This window comes from Coregonus lavaretus (assembly GCF_964263955.1).
Source record: "Coregonus lavaretus genome assembly, chromosome: 21".
NCBI classification, from domain to species: Eukaryota; Metazoa; Chordata; class Actinopteri; order Salmoniformes; family Salmonidae; genus Coregonus; species Coregonus lavaretus.
Window position 1 is genome coordinate 28,401,236 of NC_140008.1, and position 20,788 is coordinate 28,422,023.

General features: G+C 45.4%; 1 protein-coding gene across 6 annotated transcripts in view; it reads right to left on the bottom strand.

Annotated features, from left to right (window-relative positions):
* The window catches only part of LOC311149250 (palladin-like), a 47,229-nt gene extending 30,368 nt beyond the window's left edge, over window positions 1-16,861 (bottom strand). For 4 of the 6 annotated variants that reach the window (XM_084186350.1, XM_084186347.1, XM_084186349.1 and 1 more), the window contains exons 1-8: window positions 16,838-16,852; window positions 16,460-16,526; window positions 13,116-13,233; window positions 12,877-12,945; window positions 9,342-9,483; window positions 8,589-8,612; window positions 7,542-7,682; window positions 4,935-5,295 (exon numbers count right to left, since the gene is read on the bottom strand). In XM_084186350.1, the coding sequence (XP_084042476.1) occupies window positions 4,935-5,295; window positions 7,542-7,682; window positions 8,589-8,612; window positions 9,342-9,483; window positions 12,877-12,945; window positions 13,116-13,233; window positions 16,460-16,467 (863 nt within the window). In that variant the 5' untranslated portion in view covers window positions 16,468-16,526; window positions 16,838-16,852. Of the gene's footprint in view, window positions 1-4,934; window positions 5,296-7,541; window positions 7,683-8,588; window positions 8,613-9,341; window positions 9,484-12,876; window positions 12,946-13,115; window positions 13,234-16,459; window positions 16,527-16,837 lie in introns of all 6 variants that reach the window. The other 2 variants (XM_084186346.1, XM_084186348.1) reach the window with 2 other exon arrangements.
* Between the last annotated feature and the right edge of the window lie 3,927 nt (window positions 16,862-20,788).

Consider the following 20,788-nt stretch of genomic DNA (forward strand, 5'->3'; position numbering starts at 1 on the left):
CCTCCCTCCCTCCCTCCCTCCCTCCATCCCCCCTCTCTCTCCCTCTCTCCCTCTCTCCCCCCTCTCCTTCCTCCCTCTCTCTCTCTCTCTCTCCCTCCCTCCCCCCTCTATCTCTCTCTCCCTCTCTCCCCTCCCCTCTCCCTCTCTCTCCCCCCTCTCCCTCTCTCTCCCCCTCACCCTCCCTCTCTCGCCCTCTTTCAAACACTAGGCCAATGTTCCGATCCTAACAGCCAACTTGTGGCCTCTCCCCAAAGAGCTTCCTCTGATTCTTCCACCAGGTCTGGCAAACACCAGTAACATCAGCCATCAGAACCCCACTAACTGACTGACTGGCCCAACTCCCTCTTCCTCTAGTAAAGAACAGTCACAGTGCAGACAGACAGCAGGCGTGTTTTCACAGATCAGGTCTCCTGCAGTCACCTCAGCCTGCCAAGTCATACAGCCACTTCCTCTCCACAGCTCAGCTCTGTTAATGCAGTTCTGAGATAACATCGACAGGAGAGCTTTCAATAACACTACTAATCAAGACACTGGCCCACAGATCCATAGTTAATAGGTCAATGTTAGGCATCAATAACAGATGTAGGCCTATGTTATGGTTGAGATGCATGGATGCAATAGTACGTCCTCTTAGGCCATCACTAAAACACATTTCTTTCCTCTGAATACAATACAGCCGCTGAAGCAGAACGAGACTGTAACTGTGGTTGGTCCGGTCTAGGGCTGTGGCGGTCATGAAATTTCGTCAGCCGGTGATTGTCTGTTGGTAATTGACCGTTAATTAACATAAACACATTTAGCATCTCCTGGCTTCCACCCATAGCCTACAAGCCACTGATGCAGACCTTTGGAACATCTACATTTAAAAAAGTCTAATAAATCCATTATTTATTTTAGACAGGTCTAAAGAAGCATGATAACATCGACAGTGAAGTGTGTACAGAATAGCATACTCTGTGTTGTCCTGATGTGGCTATGCCAAATGGCTGTGGGCTACACTAGTTCATTTAGCAGACAAGATTTGCTTAGAATTCTGTGGCATTATTTTATAGTATGAAGAATACAATTGAACAAAGCTGAATAAAGTATAAATATTTTCTCCAAGCGATTTGAGGGAGTGTGCACATGCACAAATAAATAGGTACTCCTATATGCTTAATTTAGAGTTATTAATGTAACTTTAGTTGTTCTACAAACGTTGGGCTATATGTTTTGATTTTTAATACATTTTAAGGCTGCATGATGCGACTAATGATGATTTGAAAAAAGTTGCTTGAAAGGCATGAGCTCTGCTTTGTTTTTTGCACAGGCTGTACACACTTCATTAGTATCTCATTCACAATTTGACAAGCACTTGATAATACCTCGAATTTCACGGTGACATCCCCTTTGTGGCCATAATGCACCCTAAAACAATCCAAGCCTTTGTTGTGCCTTTCTCCCTGAGTGCTGCGCTCTCTCCATCACGTGATCGGGTCTTTCTCATAGGCTACAAGCGAAGACAGACACATCGGGGACGCAACTGTCCGTGTCATTATCCAATTCCGAGGTGCATATTGAAGTTATTGGAAGAACTGTCCACATTTACTTTTCGTCAGCTAACAAGTTGAGTAGGCCTAACGAACAGCAAAAGCACTAGCCTATGACAATCTACTATCCCCCATAGTCCAAAAGTTGACCTATTCTGTGCGAGAAATAAATATTCCAAACATAGTCTGGGACAGTTGTGGGATGCAATAGATCCCAAATTAATATAACCACTAGCATCCCCCAAACATTTTACGCAATGTGGCTGACACAACAGATCAGAACGTTTAGCTTAAAATGTTGATAAACTATTAGGCTATTTCTTCACATTATGAGTGCAACAATGTGCACACGGCAGTAGACTATAAGCGGGAATGTTCCATTAGCAGGAAAACACCATTATCAAAAGTCAGCGCAAATCCGATTATGCATGTAATGCTTTTATTATATAAAAGTGCATTTTTATGGTGAAAATTATCTTCCCCAAACTTGAAACTCACGCGCTGGTTATGTATGCCGGTTAGGCTCTTTAGTTGTGATACAAACCTTATCAAAACATATAGGCCTATGGGCTAGGCTACATGAGGTGTGCGACTATGATTTGAAAAAGTCGCAAAATAAAGTAAATTTCTTATGCTGGGCATCCTTCACAAGTGGTAATATATAATTCACAAGTGATAGGCTAATATTGTCACCCATCAGACTATTTTTTATTTAATCTTTACATATACTAAATCATATATGTGTGAAATTTGTTTGATTTAGAATGGACCATTATCATGCACCTGTCTCGAAACAGGGGCAGCGGGAAAAAATACATGTCATCTATGCACTTAAATAGCGGATGGAGGACGCTTTTCCTGTGATTCATTTTCATGCCAGCCAGGTAGGCTATACTCCTGTTGTAAAGAAAAGCAATGTGCTTAATATTAGGAAAGTTGAGAAATAAATATAGTAGGCCTAGCCTATAGAAAGCTGATGGGATCCTCCTCTTTTTAGTAGAGGCCATCACTCTGTTTTCTCACGCAATTGCATAGCCTATAGAAATGTTGCGCAACATGAGCTCATGTGCTCTCATTAAGTGTTTGATTCGATTTTCGAAAACATTTGCATTGATGTCAGAGTGATTAGTGGGACAATAGAGTGCTGAGTACCAGGCAGTTAGCAAGTTTGGTAGGCTACTAATGACCATCAGCAGCATCATAGCTTGGAGAAGCCTAATTACCATGACTAAACAGTCACGTAGAATTTGACTGCCTTCATGACTCGTGACAACCGGTGTGGTGGTTACATTTTACATTTTAGTCATTTAGCAGACGCTCTTATCCAGAGCGACTTACAGTTAGTGAGTGCATATATCGTTTTTTTTTTAAAATACTGGCCCCCCATGGGAATCGAACCCACAACTCTGCCGTTGCAAACGCCATGCTCTACCAACTGAGCTACATCCCTGCCGGCCATTCCCTCCCCTACCCTGGGCCAATTGTGCGCCGCCCCATGGGTCTCCCGGTCGGCTACGACAGAGCCTGGATTAGAACCAGGATCTCTAGTGGCACAGCTAGCACTGCGATGCAGTGCCTTAGACCACTGCGCCACTCGGGAGACACAGGTTATACGGTCACCGCAACAGCCCTAGTCCGGTCTATTAAAGACATCAGTCAAAACAGACACCGATTCTCAGTCACCTTATTGGCTGCAGTGAAACGAGAGCCGTTGCATGATAGAGCTTTTTTCACATAGAGAGACGGAGAGCCAAGACAGTGGGGTCATAGTTTCCATTCAGTCCCCATTGGATTCACGGCAATTTAGCAAAACTACTCAATCGGAAACACAGTTAAAGTTACATTGGAGTAGTCAAATCAAATCCAGCAAATATAAAAACTGACTTTTACACCAGAGGCAGTAAAAGTCACACAACACGGTCCCTTTTCAAAGGCAACAGACATAGATAGTGTAGAACATTGTGCAACAGCATGCAGTTTAAAGACCATGGAAAAAACTTTAAAGGTAACAGGGACTTGTAGAGGAGAACAAATGAGAGGCGGTGACCCCTGCTGTGAGGTCAGAGGTTGAAGATCAAGAGTGGCCGGTGCCTAAGACTTTAGTTTGTCAGTCAACACTTCTACAGGTCATCAGGGGACAGAGAGGGAGCTAACCTCCGGTACGGCACAACGCACTGACCCCTGGGAAATGGCAGGGCTGCTGTTTCTACTGTGTAATTACTGAGTGGATGTAGGGGAGGGAGGGAAGGGGGGGCAGTACACCGTCCCTCCGCACGCTTCACAGTGGGGGGGGCTGATTGTTTTTGGCAGCCTGTCCATGTCATTATTGTGGAAAAACTCACTCAAGGAAGCAGCTTTACGGAGATCCTGCTATTTGCAGAAACTCAGAGCGAGCGAAATATAGCAAAACAATGTAAATGTGCCAACACGTTGTTCTGATCCCAGCATTACTCAAACAACAGGGCTCGTTCACATCACACCCAGAGAGCCTCACTCAGACCAGACCCAGACCAGCCCAACCTTTCTGTTGTTTACCTGTCAGTTTCTGTCTCCTCCTCTATACCCTCCGCTCTGGAAGCATAGAGGGCACAATGTCAACATTTAGCAAGAGTTACACAGACAGTCATCCAAAAGGGGGATTCAGAAAATCAACGCAACAACGCACATGCGATGTACAAAGCACAGAGCATGAGCCCTACATAACATTCATGCTCCACATGTGCCCAGTCTTAGGCCACATCACAAATATGTCAGTCTCAGACCCCATCACGACTAGAACGTCCCTCCTCGCTAATGCATAAGACATATATCATGCCTGAACCACTAAATAAAATGAGCCAAGATCAGAAGCTTCATACAACTCCATCTATAGCCAGACCTGACTGAGCAACAGCAAGTAGCAACGCGCATGCCCCGCTCACTTGTGGAGCTGTCTTTTTCAGCCATCTATTTACTGTGTTTGAGATACAAGGACTATCAATGCTCTACAGCCCTGTAACAACACAGACATCATACACGCTGCCTACACTATAATACACACAGGGAGGCTACAGGGGGAGGCCATACAGAGAGAGCAGGGGCCCTGTTCGTGCACACAGGAGTCACACAGAGACAATAGGAGCCATCCAACAGAACAGAAGCCATACAGACAGATCCATTTTTAGCCGCACAGCAGCTGCCAGCCAGGCCATCTCTGGCACACAAACACAGCACTGACATGGCACTGACACCATAAAGAGACCGGAATGCTTTTGTTCTCAATTCTGAGATTCCCCTTTCAAAAGCTGAATACACCAAGATCCCTGATCCACGATACAATCACTTATTATGGGAGTGATGATGCCGGCTCAATCAGCCATCACTTATGACAAGGGGATGGCAGCATGGCATGATGGGTGTACTCACAGTTTGGGCTTGGTGGGCAGCGGAGGGCCTTCCTTCACCGAGGGTGGAGACATCTTGGCTGGGCCTGGGAAGTCTGGCTGGGGCTCTGGTGGAGGCAGGCCGAAGGAGGGCTGAGGGGGGCTAGCCCGCCGGTCCTGGCCCTCCATGTTGGGGTACATGAGGGAGGGCGGCAGGGCTGACACACTGGGCCAGATCTCCAGCTCGTTGACATGGAAACCCTCTGCACTGGCACTGGGTGGGGTCTTGGGCGGTACCTCCAATAGGCTGATCTCTGTGGGCGGGGGTGGGGGGAAGGCCTGGGCATCCTCGAAGACAGAGTCATCCCTGGATGCCACACAGTTCCTGGCCGAGTTGTACACCGCTAGAGGGAGAGAGACCAGGAGAAAGTAGAGGTTTACCCCCAGCAGAGCCTCTTCACAGTGCACTAACATAACCTGCAGAAGAGCACTCTCCCCTCCCCTTCTCCTAATATAGTACACTAATATTACCTCCAGCAGAGCCCAGCTGCCCCCCATCCTCATATACCCCACTAACATGGCAGCTCTATATTAACTTAGAATGTCTAGTCAGCCTGTTTGTCTGGAGAAGCTCTTGATGTAATCCCTGTTTATTTGGCCCTTGGATTTGGCCCTCTGATTGCGTGGTGAACTGAGAGTACACAGAGAGAATAAACACGCCTCCCTTCTCCCACACAGAGATGTGCTGCTCATGACCTAAATAGCCTATTTCTTCCCCCTCTTCCTTTCTTCTCATCATATAGATCCATGATAATAAAGAGTACCAGAGGAAATACCACACAGGGCTCCAGGTCGGAGCCAAAACCACTCGATCTCCCAGGCTGACTGCCTATTGGTAATCATTGACATGAGCCAGAGGTACACAAGCCCTCGTCGTTGAACCAGATGTACAGTGCATTCGGAAAGTATTCAAACCCCATGACTTTTCCCACATATTCTAAAATGGATTACATAAACATTTTTCCTCATCAATCTACACACGACACCCCATAATGATAAGCAAATACAGGTTTTTATAAATGTTTGCTAATTTATTTAAAAACAGAAATACCTTATTTACATAAGTATTCAGACCCTTTGCTATGAGACTCGAAATTGAGCTCAGGTGCATCCTGTTTCCATTGATGATCCTTGAGATATTTCTACAACTTGATTAGAGTCCACCTGTGGTCAATTCAATTGATTGGACATGATTTGGAAAGGCACACATCTGTCTATGTAAGGGCCCACAGTTGACAGTGCATGTCAGAGCAAAAACCAAGCCATGAGGTCAAAGGAATTGTCCGTAGAGCTCCGAGACAGGATTGTGTCGAGGCACAGATCTGGGGAAGGGTACCAAAACATTTATGCAGCATTGAAGGTCCCCAAGAACACAGTGGCCTCCATCAATCTTAAATGGAAGACATTTAGAACCACCATGACTCTTCCTAGAGCTGGCTGCCTGGCCAAACTGAGCAATCAGGGGAGTAGGGCATTGACATCTGACAGACCTCCAGAGTTCCTCTGTGGAGATGGGAGAACCTTCCAGAAGGACAACCATCTCTGCAGCACTCCACCAATTAGGCCTTTATGGTAGAGTGGCCAAACGGAAGCCACTCCTCAGTAAAAGGCACATGACAGCCCGCTTGGAGTTTGCCAAAAGGCACCTAAAGACTCTCAGTCCTTGAGAAACAAGATTCTCTGGTCTGATGAAACCAAGATCGAACTCTTTGGCCTGAATGCAAAGCGTCACGTCTGGAGGAAACCTGGCACCATCCCTACGGTGAAGCCTGGTGGTGGCAGCATCATGCTGTGGGGATGTTTTTCAGCGGCAGGGACTGGGAGACTAGTCAGGGTTGAGGGAAAGATTAACAGAGCATAGTACAGAGAGATTCTTGATGAAAACCTGCTCCAGAGCGCTCAGGACCTCAGACTGGGGCGAAGGATAACCTTCCAACAGGACAACAACCCTAAGCACACAGCCAAGACAACACAGGAGTGGCTTCAGGACAAGTCTCTGAATGTCCTTGAGTGGCCCAGCCAGAGCCCGGACTTGAACCTGATCGAACATCTCTGGAGAGACCTGAAAATAGCTGTGCAGCAACGCTCCCCATCCAAACTGACAGAGCTTGAGAGGATCTGCAGAGAAGAATGGGAGAAACTCCACAAATACAGGTGTGCCAAGCTTGCAGCATCATACCCAAGAAGACTCAAGGATAAAATCGCTGCCAAAGGTGCTTCAACAAAGTACTGAGTAAAGGGTCTAAATACTTATGTAAATGTGATATTTCCATATATTTTTTATTTTTTTGCAAACATTTATAAAAAACGGTTTTTGCTTTGTCATTATGGGGTATTGTGTGTAGATTGATGAGGGGGAAAAAAACAATTTAATCAATTTTAGAATAAGGCTGTAACGTAACAAAATATGAAAAAGTCAAGGTACTGTACGAATGCACTGTACAGTATCAACACTCTGCATAAACGCTGTGCAAACTACAAAATTCACCTGCACTAATGGCAAATTCACCTATAAGTTGCTACAAGTTATACAAACTGTCCTGATGGTACATTTTCTGTACCTGTGAATACAATAATGATGGTAACTCACCTGTGAGTGTGTTGAAGGCCCCTCCAGTAACAGAGAGTTGGGCACTGCTGCTGATGGAGCCGTAAAGGTTGGTTGCAGTGCAGCAGAACTGACCTCCATCGTCTGGGAAGGCCTCAGCTATCACCAGCGTACATATCTCCTCTGGAAGAAACAATTACAAATCTCATCAAATCACTGTGGTAACAGTGACACAGTGTTACAACTAACAGCAAAAAATATATATATATATTTCTGGTGGTCAGTATAAGGACAGTTGCTGAAAGGGAAGTGTGTAAAATTTGAATGAGACAGACGCTGACTCTGTTAGACAGGTTTAATAGACATTTACACAGCCATAGAAAAGAGTGGCAGGTTTACTATCTATATGTTTGTAGTTGGAGGTAAGACAGACATATGATAGACAGTTAGACATATGGTATGTATATGTTAGACAGGAGACTGACAGTTAGATGTGACTCACTGCCAATGAATAGACTAAAGATCAGACAGGGTTGGAGGGTTGAGAGACAAACAGACTGACAGACACACACACCACTCTGAATGTGACAGGTGAAGTAGGAAAACATACACCTACACACAGAGACAGACAGACATACCAACATATGCACACATACACACACAGAGAGAGAGAGAGAGAGAGAGAGAACACAGGTGTTGAGAGATGTCTGTAGTGTGACTCACAGGGTTTTTGTGAGAGCTTGGCGGCAACACCTGATGTATCTTATCAGTCACACCGTCACAGACTGGAAAAAGTCTGTGTGTAAATATGTGTGTGAGAGTTTGTGTACGCCTGTCAGAGTTTAGTAGGGATTCCCTCATACTGTGCCAGACTGTCGTTTTAAGGCCTTACTTTTTTCATCATATCCAGGTTAACGGTAGATGACATCATCCCAGTGCCAAAGTGACAGCACAGACTGACACAACAGACAGGTTGAGGACAGTTTTGATGGATGATGGAGCTGACGGGAGTTGACATATGGCTGTGACTTTGTTGATGACAACAACATGACTGAAAATGACATATGGAGGAAGTGAGGTTACTCTTACCTGGCTCTGCTGCAGACCGTGGCTCTGTGTTTCACATGACATCAAAGGGAGAGAGGGAGGAGAGGTAAAGAACAGAGCGAGGGGGGAGAGTTAAAGAACAGAGCGAGGGAGGAGAGTTAAAGAACAGAGCGAGGGAGGAGAGTTAAAGAACAGAGCGAGGGAGGAGAGGTAAAGAACAGAGCGAGGGAGGAGAGTTAAAGAACAGAGCGAGGGAGGAGAGGTAAAGAACAGAGCGAGGGAGGAGAGGTAAAGAACAGAGCGAGGGAGGAGAGTTAAAGAACAGAGCGAGGGAGGAGAGTTAAAGAACAGAGCGAGGGAGGAGAGTTAAAGAACAGAGCGAGGGAGGAGAGGTAAAGAACAGAGCGAGGGAGGAGAGGTAAAGAACAGAGCGAGGGAGGAGAGGTAAAGAACAGAGAGAGGGAGGAGAGGTAAAGAACAGAGCGAGGGAGGAGAGGTAAAGAACAGAGCGAGGGAGGAGAGGTAAAGAACAGAGCGAGGGAGGAGAGGTAAAGAACAGAGCGAGGGAGGAGAGTTAAAGAACAGAGCGAGGGAGGAGAGGTAAAGAACAGAGCGAGGGAGGAGAGTTAAAGAACAGAGCGAGGGAGGAGAGGTAAAGAACAGAGAGAGGGAGAGAGTAAGACTCATAAGTCACTCGAATCTTTCTTTACTAGTCGATGCTATGTGGCCTATGACCTCTAACTCTGGGTCCAGCCACCACCAATAAGTGTTCTGACTCTACTGAGAATGTCTCACTTTTCTGCAGGATGCGGAAGTCTGGAGAGTCCTGGAGGACCTGTCCCTGTCTGAACCACTGGACCTGCAGAGGAGGACTGCCTCGAACCCTGCACTCCAACACCACCACCTGACCCTCTGATGCCTGGGCATCCTGTAAGAGCTGGATGGAGAGAGAGAGAGAGAGAGAGAGAGAGAGAGAGAGAGAGAGAGATATAGAGAGAGAGAGAGAGAGAGAGAGAGAGAGAGAGAGAGAGAGAGAGAGAGAGAGAGAGAGAGAGAGAGAGAGAGAGAGAGAGAGAGAGAGAGTTAGTTAGTTAGTTAGTTAGTTAGTTGCAGGAAGGGAGAGAATTAGGGTGAGATAGATTAAATAAAGATAGAGGGAGAGAGAGGGGGGGGCGAGGTAAAGAAGAGAAAGTAAAGGAGAAAGGGTCCGGGGTAGAAACACATGAGAGAGAGGAGGAGAAAGGGTCCGGGGTAGAAACACATGAGAGAGAGGAGGAGAAAGGGTCCGGGGTAGAAACACATGAGAGAGAGGAGGAGAAAGGATCCGGGGTAGAAACACATGAGAGAGAGGAGGAGAAAGGGTCCGGGGTAGAAACACATGAGAGAGAGGAGGAGAAAGGGTCCGGGGTAGAAACACATGAAAGAGAGGAGGAGAAAGGGTCCGGGGTAGAAACACATGAGAGAGAGCGAGAGAGAGGAGGAGAAAGAGACGTGGGAAGGAAGAAAGGAAGGGTAAGAAAGTGGGAGAGGAGGGAATTAATGAAGACGTGGAGGAAGACACAGTGTCAGTGAGCAGAACAGAACACCACACTGCGGAGTGGGAGGCCAGCAGACACTGACCCCATTTACAGCACTCTGTTTCACAAAAGGACAGGACAGAGCAGGGCTGTCCTCCAGACAATCCTGTGACAGCTTCTAGTGTTGCAGTCAGAGAGGCAGGAAGCCATCCATTGAGAGGCCAAGGCAGAAGCCAATGGCAGCATTGTGTTACCTCTCCAACCAGTCAACAGGTCTCGCAGTGAAAGGACTCATCTATCAGCAACTGAAACTCCCTCTTTGTGTGTGTACTGTGTGTGGAGGAGGTCGTGTGTGTGTGTGTGTGTCTGTGAGTGTAATAACTGTATTTGGGAATGTCACTGTATGTTTTGGGACGACCTGGGTGGAATGTGTTTGTGTGTGTTTACGACTCTGTGCATAACTGTTTGTGTGTAAATGTGTGTGTGTTTGTCTCTGTGAGTGTGTGTCCATGCCCATGTGTGTGTGTGCGTGACAGCCAGGTGACATCACACCCATGACTTCACCCACTTGTTGAGATGATTAAAGCCCTTCAGCTCCTGGAGGAGGGGGTGAAGACAAACAAATGTCTTTCTGTAATGAGCTGGAAAATGTAGTCTGCAGGGATGGATGGGAGGGAAACCCTCCTGACCTCTGTGGGTTTGGCAGGCCTGTTTGATGCTCTGCCACTTACATCCCATCATCACACACACAACCCGACGCATGGCCCTTGGTGAGAGGAGGGGAGGAGGGGGAGAGGAGGTGTGGGTTCCTGAACAGTTAAACCAGGAGACAGGAGCGTTCTGGCCCCCCTTCAGTGAAAGCCACAGTCTTATGCTGTGTTATTCCAGGGAGATGGAGCATGCAAGTGTCTGCATGTACACTACCGGTCAAAAGCTTGGGCTCACTTAGAAATGTCCTTGTTTTCCATGAAAACATACATGAAATGAGTTAGAATAGGAAATATAGCAAAATGCATAGGAAATGTAGTCATTGACAAGGTTAGAAATAATGATTTTTAATTGAATAATGATTGTGTCCTTCAAACTTTGCTTTCGTCAAAGAATCGTCCATTTGCAGCAATTACAGCCTTGCAGACCTTTGGCATTCTAGTTGTCAATTTAATTTAATTTATTTATTCTTTATTTAACTAGGCAAGTCAGTTAAGAACAAATTCTTATTTACAATGACGGCCTATACTGGCCAAACCCAGACGATGCTGGGCCAATTGTGCGCCGCCCTATGGGACTCCCAATCACGGCCGGTTGTGATACAGCCTGGAATCGAACAAGGGGGTCTGTAGTGACGCCTCAAGCACTGAGATGCAGTGCCTTAGACCGCTGCGCCACTCGGGAGCCCAATTTGTTGAGGTAATTTGAAGAGATTTCACCCCATGCTTCCGGAAGCACCTCCCACAAGTTGGATTGGCTTGATGGGCACTTCTTACGTACCATACGGTCAAGCTGCTCCCACAACAGCTCAATAGGGTTGAGATCCGGTGACTGTGCTGGCCACTCCATTATAGACAGAATACCAGCTGACTGCTTCTTCCCTAAATAGTTCTTGCATAGTTTGGAGCTGTGCTTTGGGTCATTGTCCTGTTGTAGGAGGAAATTGGCTCCAATCAAGCGCCGTCCACAGGGTATGACATGGCGTTGCAAAATGGAGTGATAGCCTTCCTTCTTCAAATCCCTTTTACCCTGTACAAATCTCCCACTTTACCACCACCAAAGCAGCCCCAGACCATCACATTGCCTCCACCATGCTTGACAGATGGCATCAAGCACTCCTCCAGCATCTTTTCATTTGGTCTGCGTCTCACAAATGTTCTTTGTGATCCGAACACCGGACCGTCTGTCCATAACACTTTTTTCCAATCTTCCTCTGTCCAGTGTCTGTGTTCTTTTGCCCATCTTAATCTTTAATTTTTATTGGCCAGTCTGAGATATGGCTTTTTCTTTGCAACTCTGCCTAGAAGATCAGCATCCCGGAGTTGCCTCTTCACTGTTGACATTGAGACTGGTGTTTTGTGGGTACTGTTTAATGAAGCTGCCAGATGAGGACCTGTGAGGCGTCTGTTTCTCAAACTAGACACTCTAATGTATTTGTCCTCTTGCTCAGTTGTGCACCGGGGGCTCCCACTCCTCTTTCTATTCTGGTTAGAGCCAGTTTGCGCTGTTCTGTGAAGGGAGTAGTACACAGCGTTGTACGAGATCTTCAGTTTCTTGGAAATTTCTCGCATGGAATAGCCTTCATTTCTCAGAACAAGAATAGACTGATGAGTTTCAGAAGAAAGTTATTTGTTTCTGGCCATTTTGAGCCTGTAATCGAACCCACAATTGCTGATGCTCCAGATACTCAACTAGTCTCAAGAAGGCCAGTTTTATTGCTTCTTTAAATCAGCACAACAGTTTTCAGCTGTGCTAACATAATTGCAAAATGATTTGCTAATGATCAATTAGCCTTTTCAAATTATAAACTTGGATTAGCAAACACAACGTGCCATTGGAACACAGGACTGATGGTTGCTGATAATGGGCCTCTGTACGCCTATGTAGATATTCCATTAAAAATCAGCCGTTTCCAGCTACAATAGCCATTTACAACATTAACAATGTCTACACTGTATTTCTGATCAATTTGATGTTCTTTTAATGGACAAAAAAATTGCTTTTCTTTCGAAAAGAAGGACATTTCTAAGTGACCCCAAACTTTTGAACGGTAGTGTATGTGTGTGTGATGCATAACTTTTCCATGACTCCAAATGTAGTCTTACCTTGGTGAAGATAGGGGGCGCTGTGAGAGGACCATCACCTCCATATACTGAAGAAACTGGATTCTGCATCTGGAGGACAAGATAATCTGACCATCAACATCCACCTTGAGAAATTGTTGTGTTTCCTTGTGTTTTTAATTTTCAGACAGATCGTATACTGCTGTGTGTGTGTGTGTGTGTGTGTGTGTGACTGTGTTTGTACGTGTGACTCTCTCTCTGTGTGTGTGTGTGTGTCCTACCCGGTGTTGGGGTGCAGATAGGGGCTGGACCAGGGTGAAGCGGTGAGGTACGACCTCTGGGCTCTTAGGTGAAGGTGAATGAATGGACAGGGAGATTGAAGTTGTCTTCTTCTGGGCCCTAAAACAGACACAGTATTAGGTCCGTTCCTCAGAGATGTCAACACACTGACAGTGGCCATTAAGAGAGAGAGAACAAAACAGTGCAGTTAATGTATAAAAGGATCTGAGATAATAAAGATGTTGATGTCTAAAACACATTTCACTACTAAATACTCTTTACTTATTACACTCTCTTTGCAATAATGATCTGGCCTCACACATGTCTAATTCGATAGACACACAAAGTGGACAGTTTGCACATTATAAATGGCTTTGGAGCCTGTGAAAATGGTCCCCCCCAAGGAGTAAGATGATGTCACTGAGAATGAGAGCCAAGATCTTAATGTGTAAACAGAAGAGAGAATCAAGGCAGAGTGAAGACAGGGAGGGAGAGGTGGGAGATACACAGAGACATACAGAGAGACAATGACAGAGACAGATAAGAAAGTGAGATAACATGAGATGAGAAACCAAGAATTCACAAAATGGGACAAACACCAAATTGAGACTCTGCATGCAGAATTCTGCAGAAATATCCTCTGTGTACAACGTAAAATACCAAATAATTAATACAGAACAGAAATAGGCAGATACCAGCTAATTATCCAAATCCAGAAAAGAGGAAGCGATTCCCAAACCTTCCATAACAAAGCCATCACCTACAGAGAGATGAACCTGGAGAAGAGTCCACTAAGCAAGCTGGTCCTGGGGCTCTGTTCACAAACACAAACAGACCCCACAGAGCCCCAGGACAGCAACACAATTAGACCCAACCAAATCATGAGAAAACAAAACGATAATTGCTTGACACATTGGAATTAACAAAAAAACAGAGCTAGAATGCTATTTGTCCCTACACAGAGAGTACACAGTGGCAGAATACCTGACCATTGTGACTGACCCAAAATTAAGGAAAGCTTTGACTCCCGAGTGGCGCAGTGCCTTAGACCGAGTGGCGCAGTGGTCTAAGGCACTGCATCGCAGTGGTAGCTGTGCCACTAGAGATCCTGGTTCGAATCCAGGCTCTGTCGTAGCCGGCCGCGACCGGGAGACCCATGGGGCGGCGTGCAATTGGCCCAGCGTCGCCCAGGGTAGGGGAGGGAATGGCCGGCAGGGATGTAACTCAGTTGATAGAGCATGGCGTTTGCAATGTCAGGGTTGTGGGTTCGATTCCCGCAGGGGGTATGAAAAAAAATAATGTATGTAACTGTAAGTCGCTCTGGATAAGAGCGTCTGCTAAATGACTAAAATGTAAATGTAAAATGTAATGTACAGAGTCAGTGAGCATAGCCTTGCTATTGAGAGAGGCCACCGTAGGCAGACCTGGCTCTCAAGAGAAGACAGGCTATGTGCACACTGCCCACAAAATGAGGTGGAAACTGAGCTGAACTTCCTAACCTCCTGCCAAATGTATGACCATATTAGAGACACATATTTCCCTCAGATTACACAGACCCACAAAAAATTCGAAAAAAACGAATCCAATTTTGATAAACTCCCATGTCTATTGGGTGAAATACCACAGTGTGCCATCACAGCATCAATATTTGTGACCTGTTGCCACAAGAAAAGGGCAACCAGTGAAGAACAAACACCATTGTAAAAACCCATATTTATGTTTATTTATTTTCCCTTTTGCACATCGTTACAACACTGTATATAATCATAATATGACATTTGAAATGTATCTATTCCTTTGGAACTTTTGTGATTGTAATGTTTACTGTTCCTTTTTTATTATCTATTTCACTTGCTTTGGCTATTTAAACATATATATTCCCATGCCAATAAAGCCCCTTTAATTGAATTGATTATAATACAGAAATAGGTCATCGGTAAAGAAACTGAGTGAATGAGTGAGAGACAGAGAGTTTCAAGTTTCTAATGTCATGTGCACAAGTACAGTGAAAAGCCTTTATTTTAAGCTGCAAACCCAACAATGCAGTAATCAATATATATATATATATATATACAGTTGAAGTCTGAAGTTTACATACACCTTAGCCAAATACATTTAAACTCAGTTTTTCACAATTCCTGACATTTAATCCTAGTAAAAATTCCCTGTCTTAGGTCAGTTAGGATCACCACTTTATTTTAAGAATGTGAAATGTCAGAATAATAGTAGAGAGAATGATTTATTTCAGATTGTTTTCTTTCATCACATTCCCAGTGGGTCAGAAGTTTACATACACTCAATTAGTATATATATTTTTTGTCATTTAGCAGACACTCTTATCCAGAGCGACTTACATGAGCAATTAGGGTTAAGTGCCTTGCTCAAGGGCACATCGACAGATTTTTCACCTACTCAAGACATCAATCAGGAAGTTAGTGCTTGGTCGCAAATGGGTCTTCCAAATGGACAATGATCCCAAGCATACTTCCAAAGTTGTGGCAAAATGGCTTAAGGACAACAAAGTCAAGGTATTGGAGTGGCCATCACAAAGCCCTGACCTCAATCCTATAGAAAATGTGTGGGCAGAACTGAAAAAGCGTGTGCGAGCAAGGAGGCCTACAAATCTGACTCAGTTACACCAGCTCTGTCAGGAGGAATGGGCCAAAATTCACCCAACTTATTGTGGGAAGCTTGTGGAAGGCTACCCGAAACGTTTGACCCAAATTAAACAATTTAAAAGCAATGCTACCAAATACTAATTGAGTGTATGTAAACTTTTGACCCACTGGGAATGTGATGAAATAAATAAAAGCTGAAATAAATCATTCTCTCTACTATTATTCTGACATTTCACATTCTTAAAATAAAGTGGTGATCCTAACTGACCTAAGACAGGACATTTTTACTAGGATTAAATGTCAGGAATTGTGAAAAACTGAGTTTAAATGTATTTGGCTAAGGTGTATGTAAACTTCTGACTTCAACTGTATATATATATATATATATATATATATATATAGAGAGAGAGAGAGAGAGAGAGAGAGAGAGAGAGAAGGCCTGTATAAGTTTTCAGGGCCAGGGCAGGCAGCCTTAGCCATATTAACCCATGGGGACCTCTCATTATCTAAATGAGGCAGAGTTTCACTGGCCAGGGTAAGAAAGGTCATTATAGAGGTTTATAGGTCTAGTTAAATTAGAGCAGGCAACTGGCCTGATTACCACCTGGAGGGCCCAGCTAACCTGGACCCTACCACAGGGTTAGGAAGGGGTTAAAGCTCACAAGGTGAGGGGTGGAGAGAGGGTCATGCTGAGACACACACACACACGCAGAGGCACACATACGTACTGAGGCATGGCTCCTGATCTGGACTTTGACAAAGATCCTTCTCCTTCTGAGTCTGAGGATGAAGCACCTAAACAGTGGTACAGATGGAAAGGAAACAGATACCTTTTAGTGGAGTGTTTCATGAATTCAAATGACATTAATTTGTTTGACAGTGAGCCCAGATATATTGGAGAAGTTGTACCTATACACCACAGGAGGTTGGTGGCACCTTAATAGGGGACGACGGGCTCTTGGTAATGGCTGGAGCAGAATAAGTGGAATGGTAGCAAATACATCGAACACATGGAAACCATGTGTTTGATGCCATTCCATTAACTCCATTCCAGACATTATTATGAGCCGTCCTCCCCTCAGCACCCTCTACTGCTATGTACTCACCTTCGATGTAGACCTCTGCCGAGGTGTTATCAGCGCCGAGACTGTTGGAGGCAACGCAGGTGTAGCGTCCCGTGTCTTCCTCGAAAGCCTCAGCGATCACCAGTGTGTGCAGGTCACCATCCCTCCAGATCTGGATGTCAGGACAGTTGTGCAGCTCCCGCCCCTCACAGAACCACCTGGACACACAGAGGGGGTAAGAGGGAATTTTCACTTAAATACCATTATACAAACAGCCATAGGCCCTACCAATGTGTTGCTACAAGTAAGAGCCATTTCTCAACATAAAACAATTGAATTAATTTCAGATTCTCAGATTAGCGGTTATAATCATGACTGTGAAGAATGTGATGGTCTGCCAATCAGAGTCATTAATCACCTGAGCACTGCCAAAACACCTCACTCATCTGTGATACACTGGTTTTGGGATCATTGAGATATTTTATAGAAATTGGGACCAACGTCACTTGTGTGTGAGTTTATTTGTGGCTACTGTGTCTACTGTGACATTTATACATGAAATGATGAGTCCCATTCTGTACTTCTCTCAACACCATGTCCACTGTGCAGTGTAAAGAGACACAGTCGTATCAGACAACATATGCCTTCACACACACCTCTACCCTCTGGGCATGTCTGACAGAGTGTTTCCATACCTGCTTAAGCTCAGCCCTGGGGCAATGACAAAACACAGAGTTACAGGAAACACCCCCCTCCCTTCTCTCCCCCAGACGTCTGAGTTTCTGCCTGGGCTGGAGCGTGGCCTGGTGGGACCTGCCTGGCTCGGTACCCCCTCACAGGGCTTCACTCACTCTGGCTTTGTTCCCCTCTCTGGGTCCCAGGAGGCATTAGACAGTCTAGTCTACCACACTAAACAGGCAAGAGACAGTCTACCACACTATAGACCCAGTCTGTCTCATCTCTGTTTACAGAGCCAACGATCAAACCAACCACTACTGACACCACCCCACTACTTCAAACACTGCCAATGACCCCCATAACCATCACGCTCCTTCTTCTCCATGCTTCTTCTCCATGCTCATGCCCTCCTATAAAATGAGAGCACATGCTTCTATACAGCTAACCCGAGCAGTGAGGGGAGGAGGAGGAGCAGGAGGAGGAGCAGGAATTCAGCAGAATGCAGGAAACACAGCTGTTCCGTTCCGCTGGTTGCAGACCTCGGGACATTCCAGCCCTCTTGGCGCGCTATATAAAAATTCGATGCATTCCGCTGTTTGGCTATTATACTTTACATTAGACACTCACTCCACCCTGCTATTCAACTACCAGCCCAGATAACCAGACAGACAGACAGACAGACATCACTTCTTCCCCTATGATTTCCACTTGATGGTGTGGGTGTGAGAGACGCTGAGAGAAGAGAGGGATGGAGAAAGTGAATGAGAGGGCTGGGTAGAACGAGAATATAAATGAGTGGCGTGCCAGGCAGGCTCAGACAGAACAACTGTGTACACAACACTGTCATTATCAAAACGGGATCGCACAACGCAAGTCATTAGCACCACTGACAGCTGGATGAGCCAAAGAGGTTTAGTCATCATATTCCGACAACTGGGACTGAGATAAGCAAAAGGGTTTTTCCCATCATGTGTCTTAGCATGGTTAGCAAGGCTAGTCATAACACATACTATAAGTGGGACTCCACTGAACTGCTGCTACTGCCACAGCTCTAACCGTAATCTCTCACTACAATAGACTTGGACCTGGATCTCTTCCTTATCGCTCAATGAAGGGAAATGAGGGAAAGTTGTCAAGCTACAGCCTATCGTCCAGGAAGACGGTTTGTTGTGTGTTAAATGATAAGAAACAGATCAGTGCCCAGAGACTGGATGAAGGGCTGTTTGAGACACGCGGCCTCTAGCAGGAAGGCCGGGATACCTTTTCTCCCGCAGCAGCAGCATGTCATCCACACACGCAGCTGGAGGCCAAGAGTCAGCCACACTCCAAACATCCACGGCTATCTCCACTGTACTGATAAAACAGACTGTGGCACACACAGCAAGGCCTTGTACAGCGCTCTTCCTTCCACCCCAGAACATGGGTTTGCTGTTTGACATGTTTTATAATGCTCAGTAATATCAAAGGCTTTGGTTGAGGCACAGATACAGTTACAGGGTTACAGTTCACTGAGCTGACAGCAGCAGGCAAATTAAAGTCTTGATTGTTTGAGCAAAGCAATATGTCTGAGTTGTTTGGGGGTACATTTTTTACATTATGGCAAGGGGGAAGGAAAAAGGACATAACTTGGTTGGTTCAAATCCATCTTCTGGGAATTTGCTCTGAATTAAAAATGTATCCCCAATAGTTCTCATAACTCAAACTGTTTCTGTTGAGTCACCATCTCCCTATGGTAATCACAGTGACTTGTAGTCTCCTTCAGATTCTCAGAGCCACATGCTCCCAGTTTGAAATATCCCCCACTGCAGGAACCACAGTGATGACTTCAGCTGTAGCAGAATCCTTTGGACATTTGGTGAAACACCAAATTAAACACATATTGTACAGAAAACATCATTTTACAAGTTATTACATCATTATGTTAATGTATTCACAGAGCTGTGTGCGTAGCTGTGATGCTGAGTGATAAGGATGGTGTCTGTGTGTGTGTGTGTGTGTGTGTGTGTGTGTGTGTGTGTGTGTGTATGTGTGTGTGTGTGTGTGTGTGTGTGTGTGTGTGTGTGTGTGTGTGTGTGTGTGTGTGTGTGTGTGTGTGTGTGTGTGTGTGTGTGTGTGTGTGTGTACAGCCCATAGTGAACAGAGACCAGTAAACCAGCAGGGGAAGTGTGTTTTCCATGAGCCAGCCAGTCTTAGTCCAGGCCCCAAGCAGAGAAAATAAACTATGTTACAGTACCGCACAAACTGAACTGTGTACTAAATACTAAAAACAAATAAAACTGGCAATCAGAGTATTCAGCAGTGGTCAGATTGAGGCTTGTTAATACTTTTCCATTGTGGTTGTGGTACAGGTCTGTCCTGCCAGCCTCTCCTCCAGCTCTAAGTCTCAGTCTAACAGTGTAACACGCAATACAGCATGTGTCATACAGACTCCCTGTGTTTTATAGGTGTGAAGGAGCATGGCTTTGGATGGATTACTGTACATTCACTAGGGTACAGTTTGGTAGAAATGCAATAGCTACCCATAAAGAGGGTGAGTGAGTAAAGTAGGGCAGCCAGGAGCTCATGTTCAACCTAACAGGCAGCCAGAGTTGCAGAGTAAATGTTACCCACTCCCAACGAGCACCACAATAAAACCTCATATTAATCAACCCCTAATGACCTGCTATTACGCGTAATTACTGAGTAAACTAATTTAGAGACAGACTCCTTTTTTAATCCCCGCTCCATTTAGCTCTGTTTAGCCAGGCACTGTGGAATGTGCTGAACGACTCACTGTTCCTTCTCACTGTTCCTTCTCACTGTTCTTTCTTACTCTTCTCACTATTCCTTCTCACTGTTCCCTCTTTCTCTTCTCACTGTTTCTTCTCACTGTTCTCACTGTTCCCTCTTACTGTTCTCACAGTTCCCTCTTACTGTTCTCACTGTTCCCTCTTACTGTTCTCACTGTTCCCTCTTGCTGTTCTCACTGTTCCCTCTTACTGTTCTCACTGTTCCCTCTTACTGTTCTCACTGTTCCCTCTTACTGTTCTCACAGTTCCCTCTTACTGTTCTCACAGTTCCCTCTTACTGTTCTCACAGTTCCCTCTTACTGTTCTCACTGTTCCCTCTTACTGTTCTCACTGTTCCCTCTTGCTGTTCTCACTGTTCCCTCTTGCTGTTCTCACTGTTCCCTCTTGCTGTTCTCACTGTTCCCTCTTGCTGTTCTCACTGTTCCCTCTTGCTGTTCTCACTGTTCCCTCTTGCTGTTCTCACTGTTCCCTCTTACTGTTCTCACTGTTCCCTCTTACTGTTCTCACTGTTCCCTCTTGCTGTTCT